Source organism: Pleurodeles waltl, chromosome 2_2 (genome assembly GCF_031143425.1).
Source record: "Pleurodeles waltl isolate 20211129_DDA chromosome 2_2, aPleWal1.hap1.20221129, whole genome shotgun sequence".
NCBI lineage: Eukaryota > Metazoa > Chordata > Amphibia > Caudata > Salamandridae > Pleurodeles > Pleurodeles waltl.
The window spans coordinates 975,737,020-975,750,839 of record NC_090439.1 but is presented as its reverse complement, the minus strand read 5'-3'; the positions used below and the strand labels follow the sequence as shown (position 1 = coordinate 975,750,839).

The following is a 13,820-nucleotide window of genomic DNA, read 5'->3' as shown; positions in this document are numbered from 1 at the left end:
CATCCCATGGCTATGGTAACTTTAGAGTGGGGAGGGGTCAATGGCCTGAAACAGGTGGTGGTCTCCTCAAATATCCCAGTAGACTGTTTGCTTGGAAATGACCTGGAGTCCTCAGCATGGGCTGAGGTAGAACTAAAAACCCATGCAGCCATGCTGGGTATCCCTGAACTGGTGTGTGTCAATACAAGTGCACAGTGCAAGGCTCAGGGTGAAAACGTAGAGGTGGAGCCTGGAAAAAGGGCCCAGCCTACCAAGAGAAAAGGAAAGACAACTGGGAAACCAGCTGCAACACAACAACAAAAAGAGAACCCCTCTTCCCAGGAAGAGGTTCTGCCCTCTGAGGGAACTGAGCCTCTGGAGTTAGAACCTTATCAGGTTGAGCTCCAAGGCCCAGGGGGACCCTCAAGGGAGCAGCTGTGTAAGGGGCAAGAAACCTGTCCCTTTCTTGAAGGCCTTAGGCAGCAAGCTGATGAAGAGTCCAATGGCAAGAAAACTGGAACACATAGGGTCTATTGGGAAGATGGACTCCTTTACACTGAGGCAAGAGATCCCAAATCTGGTGCCACTAGGAGAGTGGTAGTGCCTCAGGAGTTTAGGGAGTTCATACTGACCTTAGCCCATGATATTCCTCTTGCTGGGCATTTGGGACAAACCAAGACGTGGGAGAGACTAGTCAACCACTTCTACTGGCCCAACATGTCCAAGAAAGTCAAGGAGTTTTGTGTCTCCTGTACCACCTGTCAAGCCAGTGGTAAGACAGGTGGACACCCAAAGGCCCCCCTCATTCCACTTCCAGTGGTGGGGGTCCCCTTTGAAAGAGTGGGTGTGGACATAGTGGGTCCACTTGAACCTCCCACAGCCTCAGGGAACATGTACATACTAGTAGTAGTGGATCATGCTACTAGATACCCTGAAGCTATTCCCCTTAGGTCGACTACTGCCCCTGCAGTAGCCAAGGCCCTCATTGGTATTTTTACCAGAGTGGGTTTTCCTAAGGAGGTGGTGTCTGACAGAGGTACCAACTTCATGTCAGCATACCTGAAACACATGTGGAATGAGTGTGGAGTGACTTATAAATTCACTACACCATACCATCCACAAACTAATGGTCTTGTTGAGAGATTCAACAAGACATTAAAAGGCATGATCATGGGGCTCCCTGAAAAACTCAAAAGGAGATGGGATGTCCTCTTGCCATGTCTGCTTTTCGCTTACAGAGAGGTGCCTCAGAAGGGAGTAGGGTTCTCACGCTTTGAACTTCTGTTTGGCCACCCTGTAAGGGGACCACTAGCTCTTGTGAAAGAAGGCTGGGAGAGACCTCTTCATGAACCTAAGCAAGATATAGTGGACTATGTACTTGGCCTACGTTCAAGGATGGCAGAGTACATGGAAAAGGCAAGTAAAAACCTTGAGGCCAGCCAACAGCTCCAGAAGTTTTGGTATGACCAAAAGGCTGCAATGGTTGAATTTCAACCAGGGCAGAAAGTCTGGGTTCTGGAGCCTGTGGCTCCCAGGGCACTTCAGGACAAATGGAGTGGCCCTTACCCAGTGCTAGAAAAGAAGAGTCAGGTCACCTACCTGGTGGACCTAGGCACTAGCAGGAGCCCCAAGAGGGTGATCCATGTGAACCGCCTTAAGCTCTTCCATGAAAGGGCTGATGTGAATCTGTTGATGGTAACAGATGAGGACCAGGAGGCTGAGGGTGAACCTCTCCCTGATCTCCTCTCCACAAACCCTAAAGATGGCTCAGTTGATGGAGTGATCTACTCAGACACCCTCTCTAGCCAACAGCAATCTGATTGTAGGAAGGTCCTGCAACAGTTTGCTGAGCTATTTTCCCTAACCCCTGGTCAGACACACCTGTGTACCCATGAGGTGGACACAGGAGACAGCATGCCTGTCAAAAACAAAATATTCAGACAGTCTGACCAAGTTAAGGAAAGCATCAAAGTGGAAGTCCACAAGATGCTGGAATTGGGAGTCATTGAGCACTCTGACAGCCCTTGGGCTAGCCCAGTGGTCTTAGTCCCCAAACCTCACACCAAAGATGGAAAGATAGAGATGAGGTTTTGTGTGGACTACAGAGGACTTAATACTGTCACCAAGACAGATGCCCATCCCATTCCAAGGGCTGATGAACTGATTGATAAATTAGGTGCTGCCAAATTCTTAAGTACCTTTGACTTAACTGCAGGGTACTGGCAAATCAAAATGGCACCAGGAGCAAAAGAAAAGACAGCATTCTCCACACCTGATGGGCATTATCAGTTTACTGTTATGCCCTTTGGTTTAAAGAATGCCCCTGCCACCTTCCAAAGGTTGGTGAATCAAGTCCTTGCTGGGTTGGAGTCCTTTAGTGCAGCGTATCTTGACGATATTGCTGTCTTTAGCTCCAGCTGGCAGGATCACCTGGTCCACCTGACGAAGGTTTTGAAGGCTCTGCAATCAGCAGGCCTCTCTATCAAGGCATCCAAATGCCAGATAGGGCAGGGAACTGTGGTTTACTTGGGACACCTTGTAGGTGGAGGCCAAGTTCAGCCACTCCAGCCTAAGATCCAGACTATTCTGGACTGGGCAGCTCCAAAAACCCAGACTCAAGTCAGGGCATTCCTTGGCTTGACTGGGTATTACAGGAGGTTTGTGAAGGGATATGGATCCATAGTGACAGCCCTCACAGAACTTACCTCCAAGAAAATGCCCAAGAAAGTAAGCTGGACTGTAGAATGCCAACAGGCCTTTGACACCCTGAAACAAGCAATGTGCACAGCACCAGTTCTAAAAGCTCCAGATTACTCCAAGCAGTTCATTGTGCAGACAGATGCCTCTGAACATGGGATAGGGCCAGTTTTGTCCCAAACAAATGATGATGGCCTTGACCAGCCTGTTGCTTTCATTAGCAGGAGGTTACTCCCCAGGGAGCAGCGTTGGAGTGCCATTGAGAGGGAGGCCTTTGCTGTGGTTTGGTCCCTGAAGAAGCTGAGACCATACCTCTTTGGTACTCACTTTGTAGTTCAAACTGACCACAGACCTCTCAGATGGCTGATGCAAATGAAAGGTGAAAATCCAAAACTGTTGAGGTGGTCCATTTCCCTACAGGGAATGGACTTTATAGTGGAACACAGACCTGGGACTGCCCATGCCAATGCAGATGGCCTTTCCAGGTTCTTCCACTTAGAAAATGAAGACTCTCTTGGGAAAGGTTAGTCTCATCCTCTTTCGTTTGGGGGGGGGTGGGGTTGTGTAAGAAAATGCCTCCTTGGCATGGTTACCCCCTGACTTTTTGCCTTTGCTGATGCTAAGTTTTGATTTGAAAGTGTGCCGAGGCCTGCTAACCAGGCCCCAGCACCAGTGTTCTTTCCCTAACCTGTACTTTTGTTTTCACAATTGGCACACCCTGGAATCCAGGTAAGTCCCTTGTAGCTGGTACCCCTGGTACCAAGGGCCCTGATGCCAGGGAAGGTCCCTAAGGGATGCAGCATGTCTTATGCCACCCTGGGGACCCCTCACTCAGCACAGACATACTGCTTGCCAGCTTGTGTGTGCTGGTGAGGACAAAACGAGTAAGTCGACATGGCACTCCCCTCAGGGTGCCATGCCAACCTCACACTGCCTATGCAGTATAGATAAGTCACCCCTCTAGCAGGCCTTACAGCCCTAAGGCAGGGTGCACTATGCCATAGGTGAGGGCACCAGTGCATGAGCACTGTGCCCCTACAGTGTCTAAGCAAAACCTTAGACATTGTAAGTGCAGGGTAGCCATAAGAGTATATGGTCTGGGAGTCTGTCAAACATGAACTCCACAGCACCATAATGGCTGCACTGAAAACTGGGAAGTTTGGTATCAGACTTCTCAGCACAATAAATGCACACTGATGCCAGTGTACATTTTATTGTAACATACACCCCAGAGGGCACCTTAGAGGTGCCCCCTGAAAACTTAACCAACTACCCGTGTAGGCTGACTGGTTTTAGCAGCCTGCCACACTCGAGACATGTTGCTGGCCACATGGGGAGAGTGCCTTTGTCACTCTGTGGCTAGTAACAAAGCCTGTACTGGGTAGAGATGCTTATCACCTCCCCCTTGCAGGAACTGTAACACCTGGCGGTGAGCCTCAAAGGCTCACCCCCTTTGTTACAGCACCCCAGGGCATTCCAGCTAGTGGAGTTGCCCGCCCCCTCCGGCCACGGCCCCACTTTTGGCGGCAAGGCCGGAGGAGATAATGAGAAAAACAAGGAGGAGTCACTGGCCAGTCAGGACAGCCCCTAAGGCAACCTGAGCTGAGGTGACTCTGACTTTTAGAAATCCTCCATCTGCAGATGGAGGATTCCCCCAATAGGGATAGGAATGTGACTCCCTCCCCTTGGGAGGAGGCACAAAGAGGGTGTAGCCACCCTCAGGGCTAGTAGCAATTGGCTACTGCCCTCCCAGACCTAAACACCCCCCTGAATTCTATATTTAGGGGCTCCCCAGAACCTAGGAACTCAGATTCCTGCAACCTAAGAAGAAGAGGACTGCTAAGCTGAAAAACCCTGCAGAGAAGACGGAGACACCAAGTGCTTTGGCCCCAGCTCTACCGGCCTGTCTCCCCACTTCTAAAGACACTGCACCAGTGACGCTTTCCCCAGGGACCAGCGACCTCTGAATCCTCAGAGGACTGCCCTTCTCTAGAAGGACCAAGAACTCCCGAGGACAGCGGCCCTGTTCACCAAAGACTGCAACTTTGAAACAAAGCAGCAACTTTGAAACAACTTGCGTTTCCCGCCGGAAGTGTGAGACTTGCTACTCTGCACCCGACGCCCCCGGCTCGACTTGTGGAGAACAATCACTTCAGGGAGGACTCCCCGGCGACTGCAAGACCGTGAGTAGCCAGAGTTGCCCCCCCTGAGCCCCCACAGCGACGCCTGCAGAGGGAATCCCGAGGCTCCCCCTGACCGCGACTGCCTGCTTCCCAGATCCCGACGCCTGGTAAAGACTCTGCACCCGCAGCCCCCAGGACCTGAAAGATCGGAACTCCAGTGCAGGAGTGACCCCCAGGAGGCCCTCTCCCTATCCCAAGTGGTGGCTACCCCGAGGAGCCCCCCCCCCCTTGCCTGCCTGCATCGCTGAAGAGAACTCTTGGTCTCCCATTGATTTCAATTACAAACCAGACGCGTGTTTGCACACTGCACCCGGCCGCCCCGCGCTGCTGAGGGTGTACTTTCTGTGTGGACTTGTGTCACCCCCGGTACCCTACAAAACCCCCCTGGTCTGCCCTCCGAAGACGCAGGTACTTACCTGCTGGCAGACTGGAACCGGGGCACCCCCTTCTCCATTGAAGCCTATGCGGTTTGGGCACCACTTTGGCCTCTGCACCTGACCGGCCCTGAGCTGCTGGTGTGGTAACTTTGGGGTTGCTCTGAACCCCCAACGGTGGGCTACTTTGGACCCAAACTTGAACCCCGCAGGTGGTTTATTTACCTGCAAAAGCTAACAAACTCTTACTCCCCCCAGGAACTGTTGAAAATTGCACTGTCTAGTTTTAAAATAGCTATATGTGATTTATATGAAAACTGTGTATGCTATTTTGATTATTCAAAGTTCTTAAAGTACCTACCTGCAATACCTTTCATTTGAAGTATTACATGTAAAATTTGAACCTGTGGTTCATAAAATAAACTAAGAAAATATATTTTCCTATACAAAACCCTATTGGCCTGGAATTGTCTTTGAGTGTGTGTTCCTCATTTATTGCCTGTGTGTGTACAACAAATGCTTAACACTACTCCTTTGATAAGCCTACTGCCTACTGCTCGACCACACTACCACAAAATAGAGCATTAGTATTATCTATTTTTGCCACTATCTTACCTCTAAGGGGAACCCTTGGACTCTGTGCATACTATTCCTTACTTTGAAATAGTGCATACAGAGCCAACTTCCTACACCCATTTATAGCCCAATGACTGGTACTGTGACAAATTTGCTTTGTCTTAGGTCTAAAACGCACAGTTCTCAATTGTGCCTCATTATAAACACCTACCCACAACCTGAACTCACACCGATAAGAGGTTGCTCTTCTTACAGCACACCATATACAGGAGTAACATAGAGCATGAAAATAGCAACAGAAGTACAACATCCTGTAACAAAAATAAAACACCTGCAATGGAGTAAATAAAATGCGGAAAAAAAAGAACAAGCCAATGTCCTTTTTTACATTTTATTTGAATGCAGCTGGTGGTGATGGAGGCGGTGAGGATCAAGGAAATTAGAGGCACTGCCCCAGAAGGACGCGCCACTCCCAAGGGCGACACCACTAGTTCTGAGGTTGTGCAGGGGCTCAAACAGGGCAATTAGATTACTGTCATTATTGCCAGTAAGAAATTTGTATCACCAGCATTGGACTGGGACAGAAAATAGGCTCGGGCATCAAAGTATAAGTGACCCCCTATTAGTGAATAAGAAAAGCTAAAAAAAAAAAAAGTGGTGCACGTTTGCAAATTAGGGCAGTTTTTAACTTGTAAATACATGCTGTATGAGGTTTTCCACAAGGTGTGGAAGACTGCATGGATTTGAGCTTGATTCAGGGAATGCTTGTTTTAATATGAGGGAAATCAATAAAAACCGACCCAGCAGACCATAACACAGGCACTCAAACAACCAAAAACAGTCCACCACTGACCTGAAAGAGCTTACTCAACATTCAGTCATGCCACACTAATTTTAAAAAAAGAGGTTATGCTGCTGTCTTTGGGTGTTAAGATGAGCAGGCTAGTGGGGGAAAAGGAGGGCAGGGAGTTCCAATGTACGGGAGAAACCTGCTGCTTCTGGCCATCTCCTGGCAGACTCCAGATCAAAAGAAAAAGAGGGCAGGCTTGTTGGCGGCAATGAGGGGGGAGAGTCTGGCAGGTGGCAAATATGGGAAACAAACTGGCTAGCGGACAGGAAAAAGGAGAGCAGGCCGACCCGATCCACAGGGGGCCTCCTGCTGCTTTTTGCACTTCTTTTGGTGGCTAGCACTGAGGGTAGGCTGGTGGTGTCAAGGGAGCCTCAGTGTAATCATTAATAAAATGGCCTGGCAGGAAATTCGGGGAAAGGTTCCTTAAGAGTCAGCTGTGATTGTGCAACAGCCGACTTTCAAAGAACCGTTGCTTCCCGCCAGAGGCCAGCTTGTGATGTCACTAGAAGTATTCTACATATGCAAAAGAGGGCTACTTGGGCATGCACAATTATGTTGTTATCGCGCATGCTTCAGGGGCTCTCTTTTGTATTTACAGAAAGCTTTGGGTGGCCCAGTGCACAGGAGCTGTGTTGTGTTTGCTAAATGGGAGCAACTATAAAGTCTGCAGGCCGCCAAGCCAGGTCTGACAGGCGGCTGGCAGCCTGCGGGCCGCACTTTGAGTAACACGGCCCTACGGTAGAGTGTAGGTAAATTAAAAAAAGTTATTAAACTTTATCAGAAATGAGTAAAAATATTATTATGTTAAAAAATAATGTAAATTAATTATATATTTATTGGAAATGTACAACAAAATTAAAAAATGCAGCACGATTAATACAATTTCGAATCAAATCTTAAATTATTTTAAATGTAGTATAAAAATAAAAAATATTTTTTGAAGTTGAAATAAAAAAATACATTTCCATTTAAAGTAAAATATTTACAGTTTTTGCAATGCATTAATAATAACTGATGTATAGAATTAATTAAAATATTTTATTATTAAATAATAAATGTGTTATTTTTAGATTTTTTCAAAACAATTAATTATATTTATTTGTATTTTTAACTATTTTACATAATGCAATTTAACATTATTTCCTACTGGTTTTATTTTAAATCCCTAACGCCATTATTTTCTATGGAAGTGTGTTGCAGTATCAGTGGTTGGCCATGTGTGGTGCATAACTTACTGCTGTTTCAGTTTTTTTCTGTAGTAACTTTCACTCATAGGCCAGCAGTGGTCTTGTTGGGCTAGCCTTCTTTTGACTCAGATTCAAACAGCTGCTACCACCCAGAACACTGCAAAAGGAGTTAGAAGTTGTCCTTGAAGTGAGGCATTGAGGGGGTGGATGAAAGTCTTCAATTCGCCCAACCCTCTAGCAGCTGCTGCTCAGAACTGCACCACAAACACTGAATATGTGCAAGCTCTTCTGTGGTGCTTCTCATTACACTGCAGTAGGACACAGAAAAATTATTATCCAGAATCTCAGGTTCTGGCATAAAAACAGCTGCTGAAAATGGAACCTGGCCAGTTCCTGCTACTCGCCAGCAGTGGTGGAGCTCCTCAAATCTTAATATATTGTGTACTATCTTGTATGATGCATGAATACAAAAAATGCTTCACACAACTGCATTCTTGGTGGTAAGTGCCAAATAAATCATTTCAATCCAGCAAAATGGTTTAGTCAGTTAACACCATAGTCCCAACTCATATTGCCCCAAAAGGTTTGTCTATGAGCACCACAGGCGACACAATGTCACTTCTTTACCTGACTTGGGGTTGCATAACACTGGCGGGCTACTGCTCAGGGTGGGACTGCTGCTGAAGTATCCGCTACTGTTGCTGCTGCTCATGCTGCTACGTCTCACTGCAGACACTATCCTGATCTCCTTGGTAGGACTTACTGCGGAAATCAAAAAGCAAACACAACGGGTCAGCAAACATATACTGTACCAGGCCTCTCTTGTGCAGCAAACATTTCCAACTATGCAAACAAAATTTCACTATAAGCCTGATTAAGCAGCACAGTGACTGTGTGTAGGGCAAAGTAAAGGGGAGTACTAGCTGTACTCAAACTCCTTCAACATGTAGCAACTGTTCAATAGTTCATTATTCTGTCTCCTACCAAGATACACAACAGGGCTGGGTTCACAAATGGCAAGTGATTTGCAGCTGAATGTGTTGATCACGTCTGTAGCTAGTGCCGTTGCCAAATGTTATTGTTACTCTGGGATTGCGCTAGTTTGCAACAGGCTGATGCTAGTTCAGAGAGCCATCAAGATCCGTTTCTATTTTTGTAAAAAAAAAAAAAAACTCTTCCACTAAAGGGAGCGTTGAGAACATTCCAATGACTACAGTAATTCAGCAATAAGGAAGATTAGAAAACAATCAAAAGTTAAGAGTAAGTCTTGCACACTTTATAGAAGGTGTCATACGAGATCTGAATTTAAAGACATCTGCCTATTTCTGAGCAATCCAGTTAGGCGCTGACGGTAATATATTCTTTCAGTTACTCTCTCAATCTTCTGAACTTCAGATGCCAAAGAGGGAGCTACAGGGGACAGTCCTGTCTGGTGCCCATCTATCAAGTGAAAGAGAAGGCATAGCCATGGTAGGACACATGTGTGATTCTTGCAGAGCAAATTAATGCCAGCCAGTATTGGAGAGAACATTTTCTATGACGTGAGCCCCTTTCTATTGACTATGTCCTACCTTTCAAGCAATTGTACTCTGTCAGTGGTCTATTTGGCAAGTCTTCTGCATCACAATAAACATCAGCCCCAGGGTGGGTGATATTGTTAATAATGAACTAGTTACTGGCTATGTGGCCAATTCTCAAAGGCATCATGTGAAACAGTGAGTATGTGAAACAGTACTACTCTAGTACTATTTAATGTACTCATAGTACTATTTCATGTATTCTTAAATGCCTTTGTAAACTGGCCTGAAAACATGTAAAATTGGAATAAAATGAGAATATTCAGGGGATATTTATGAACCATAAACAATTACAAAGAACTGTGCCCTCTTTGCTCTTTTACTAATATGCAGTTAAACATTTCAGAACTGATTCATATGAGTATGTCAAGTAGTATATCTGCGTCACTGCGTCACATAATCAGAAATGTCTTTCTGAATCAACCCTGTGTGTTTAAATAACTGTAGCACACTAGTCTAGCCTTGCACACCTTAATGAAACTTCACTTATTTATAAACATTCATTAAAGTTGGCCGCAGCACCTCCCAAAGCTATCTGCGCTTGGTATGTAAGCACCATCTTACCTTGGGCAGGCATGTGTGTCTGGTGTTCTTCGCCTTATCCTAGTTGCCACCCTAATGACAGAAGATTAGTGTTGTCAATGGGAGTTCTTTGAAAAAGCATATGTAGAGATACCCTGGTGGTCTAACCCCAGTATTTTTTCAAAATCTGTCTATTTCGATTTCAGCTTGGGGGAATTAGGATACAAGTCTCGACTTTCAAAGAACCTCGCATTCCGGCTTTTGTGCAAAGCTCAGATTATCTTCAAAACTTCCAGGGTAGTAACACTCAGGGCCCGATTACAAGGCTGACAGTCTCGAGATCGGCAGCCTCGTGGTGGCGATTGGAATGCCGTGGCGCTGGTGGTCTGACCGCCACAATATGAGGTTGTCGGGCATACTCACCAACCTACTGCTATCCCTGCCAGTATCAGTGATCCCGACGGGATGACGGCGGTCCTGGTTGTAATCAGCCAGGGCGGCGCAGAACTCAGCACCACCCTGCTAATTACAATCTTGTTCTCCGCCAGTCTTTTCATGGCAGGCTGACCCCCATGGAAAGGCTGGTGAAGAACAAGTGCAGGGGGCCATTGGGGGACCCGCAATGCCCATGCCCATAGACCCCCTGGCTAGCACCCTTTGGCCTATGTGTGTGCATGAGATGTGTTGCAAACGAGAGAAAGTGGTGAGATTTGTTGATCACAACCTCCTCTGAGAAGCCATAGTGTCATGTTTCAGGCTGCCCCAAATCACCTTTTCATTCAGGTTTGGGTGAGGTGCTGATAGCTAGCCGAAAGAGTTTGGCTCACAGCTGCCAAGATAGTGTGAGATTGACTCAGTCATCCACAAACGGTGGTGTTCCCGCGGATAGTGTACATTTCAAGGGTGCTGGTGTACACTGCGTGCAGCAGCATTCCCGCTGGCTCAATTATGAGCCTGGAACAATGCTGCTGCACCTTTCCCACTGGGCTGACGGGCGAGAATGTTGGTTCCTGCCCATCAGACAAGTGGGAAAGTTGTAATAGGGCCAGTGGGGAGACCGCCACCTCAACGACAGTCTCCTCACCACGGGTCTGGTGCTCGGATTTTCCAATCGCCAATATTGTAATCAGGCCCTCAGGGCCGCACTCTGCCTGACAGAAACCAACATATTTTTAGGGGCCTATGCACAAAAGTAACAAGTCACTGACAGACTAATATTCTGAAAATGCAAAAACAGAAAAAACTGGAAGCAAGCCTTATCCAGCTGGTATCAAGCTAGACAATCAGAATCTTGAGTAACGTTCCTGTACACTTTAGATCTGCTGCATCCCTACTGTAGTTCAGAAAATAGAACTCAAGATACATCTCTTAAAGAATACTACATCCATCATTGATGGCTTCCAAGTTTTCACTATCCACATGCATCCACCAGAGAAGAGTCTTTCTTCCCTCTTCTTCTTGCCACTTGATGTATTTGATGTGGAACAGATTCCCAACCTCCCGTAAAATACACTTCTCAGTCAGGTTTGCGCTACATGAACATCAACATATGGATTCAAATGGGAGACGTTTCAAGACATACACAAATTAATCACTGATTTCAAACATTTGTTTCTAAATCCAAGTTCAATCCCCAAATCCATGATGAACAGAACCTCTGTTTCAGGCGCCTACTTGAACGTCTTCAACAAAACATTTTGCTCAATCCGTCCCAGGCATTACATTCAAAGAATGTGTTTTGGTGGCCCTCACCACATCTGGACTCTAAAACCTCAATGCCAACTGTATACGTCTTACCATACCATGGCTTTTGAACAAAAGAGGTGTCAAGTTATCATAAGATGACAACTACTGCTCTACATAATACCCAAACAAATGCATCAGGAAATAAATTATCTGGCAATACAGAGGCATACCCCATGCAATCAAATATTCTTATACTTTAGAACATACATTTAATATCACTTGCACAAATAGTTTACTATGCAAGTGAATGGAAACATTAGTTAATGGATGTGTTCAGCTGATGGTGCAAGAAAAATGATCTACTGATGCAAGATTGTGTTAGTATATGTGAAGGCTGTTATTAAAAAGGAGGAATTTACTGTAGTGAATCACGGTGTGACAGTTTTGGACCAATTGTGTGATTGGTCTTACCATCCGAAACATAATGATTTCTGACTAGAAATAATGGCTAAGCAAAGCTGGCCATAAGCTAACATGAGTCTAGTGTAGTCTACATCCACTTCTCATCTTCAGCCTGAAAGGGACAGTATGTAGTGTAGGAAGCTAGGCTCAGAGAAACAGGAAATTTGAGAAACTTGCCACAGTACAATCAAGCAATATGGACTCCAATATGTATTCGCTATCATCTTTAACCTCACACTCTGGCACAATCTCTGGACTTCAAGTCACTCTGTTGCAATCTCTACACATCAAATGTAGCTGGGTGAACTCAATACTACTTAATACCTCACCTGAGAGGAAACTTGTGGTTTTATTGTCATGGTTTTGCTTGCGCAGACAAAAAGGACTGTCTTGGCTTTCAGATACTATGGGGGACCTCTCACTGAGGAGCTCCATCAACCTGCGTCGCCGTCGGAAGTTCATCCTGAACTGGTAGAGGAGGTTACTATCCATGAAATGGTGCTTGTTGGATACTGAAAAAAGAGACAGATAGCAAAAACTCAATACAGCAATTTAGAATTGACAATGGATATAAAACAATTAATTTGCCAACATCCAAGCAACTAAAATATTTTCTCTACCTTTAATGCCTCAACATGTCTAGCTGAAGGCTCAGGGATGACGTTCTACTGTGAATTATTTTTCCATGGTCTGTCTATGGTACTACTGAAAAGTCAACTGTAACTCACACCCCTCTATAAAATTACAAGTAATAACGCAGTTACCTTTGGTCCTCACATGAGTGGGTTGCCTGGGAGTAGTTTTAAGAGTGAGGAATTGAGTACATTTCATGTAGTAATGCTCCACACCTTTCATCCCAGATAGGGCTACTGAAACGTTTTTTTCTCAGGCGTTTGAGTGTTTCAGTCACCAAATATCTATTTCGGTCCTGATGGGCAATATACCGAAACCTCAATATTCACATTTATTTTATTACCCTCCTCCCCACTCCCCCATTGCAAATTTCACAGTTCAGTTTTCCTTTGTAAAAATATGGCTCATCAACATGTGTGAGTATATTGATTTATTTCTGCTCTTTAAAATGTAATCTTATGTTTCCATAAACGATTCTTAGTAGTTTTCAAGAGTCCTAAGTTGAAGCAGGACTAATTACCAAAAGAAAACAATTTGGTGCAAAGTAAAGATGTTGGAGTAAAAAAATGAAGTTACGTGAAGCTGAGGAAGAAACTGTCAAAGGATTCAGATGACAATTTAGGACTGGATCTGTACTGTTTCTGCAACAACTCCAGACCACGGCACCTTCCTGTAGTTTGTTAACACTAGGTGCAAACATAGGCCCTCATTACGACCCTGGCGGATGGCGGTAAAATGGAGAAAAGTACTGCCAACAGGTTGGCAGTACTTTTCTCCATAATATGACATTGGCGGTTTGGCCTATACCACACGTCCACCACGGCAGTAATGACCGCCGAGCCGGAGACTCCAGTCTCCAGCTAGGCAGCCGTCACTAGCCCACCCGCAGGATTATGACCCCACCTACCGCCATGGTTTTCTTGGCTTCCTTAACGCCACGAAAACCATGGTGGTAGGCACTATCAGTGACAGGGAATTACTTCCCTGTCACTGATAGGGGTCTTCCCTGCTCCCCTCCCCCTCCCTGGGTTTTCCTCTCCACAACATACATGCACCTTCACTCACCAACGAACACACGCATACACACACTCATA

At 45.8% G+C, this 13,820-nt stretch overlaps 1 protein-coding gene across 3 annotated transcripts in view; it reads right to left on the bottom strand.

The window, feature by feature from the left end:
• DEPTOR (DEP domain containing MTOR interacting protein) overlaps positions 1-13,820 on the bottom strand; it is a 524,264-nt gene that overhangs the window by 114,928 nt on the left and 395,516 nt on the right. For all 3 annotated transcript variants that reach the window (XM_069220677.1, XM_069220676.1, XM_069220678.1), the window contains 2 exons: positions 12,423-12,605; positions 8,474-8,608 (listed from right to left, as the gene is read on the bottom strand). In XM_069220677.1, coding sequence (XP_069076778.1) covers positions 8,474-8,608; positions 12,423-12,605 — 318 coding nt within the window. The remainder of the gene's footprint in view (positions 1-8,473; positions 8,609-12,422; positions 12,606-13,820) is intronic.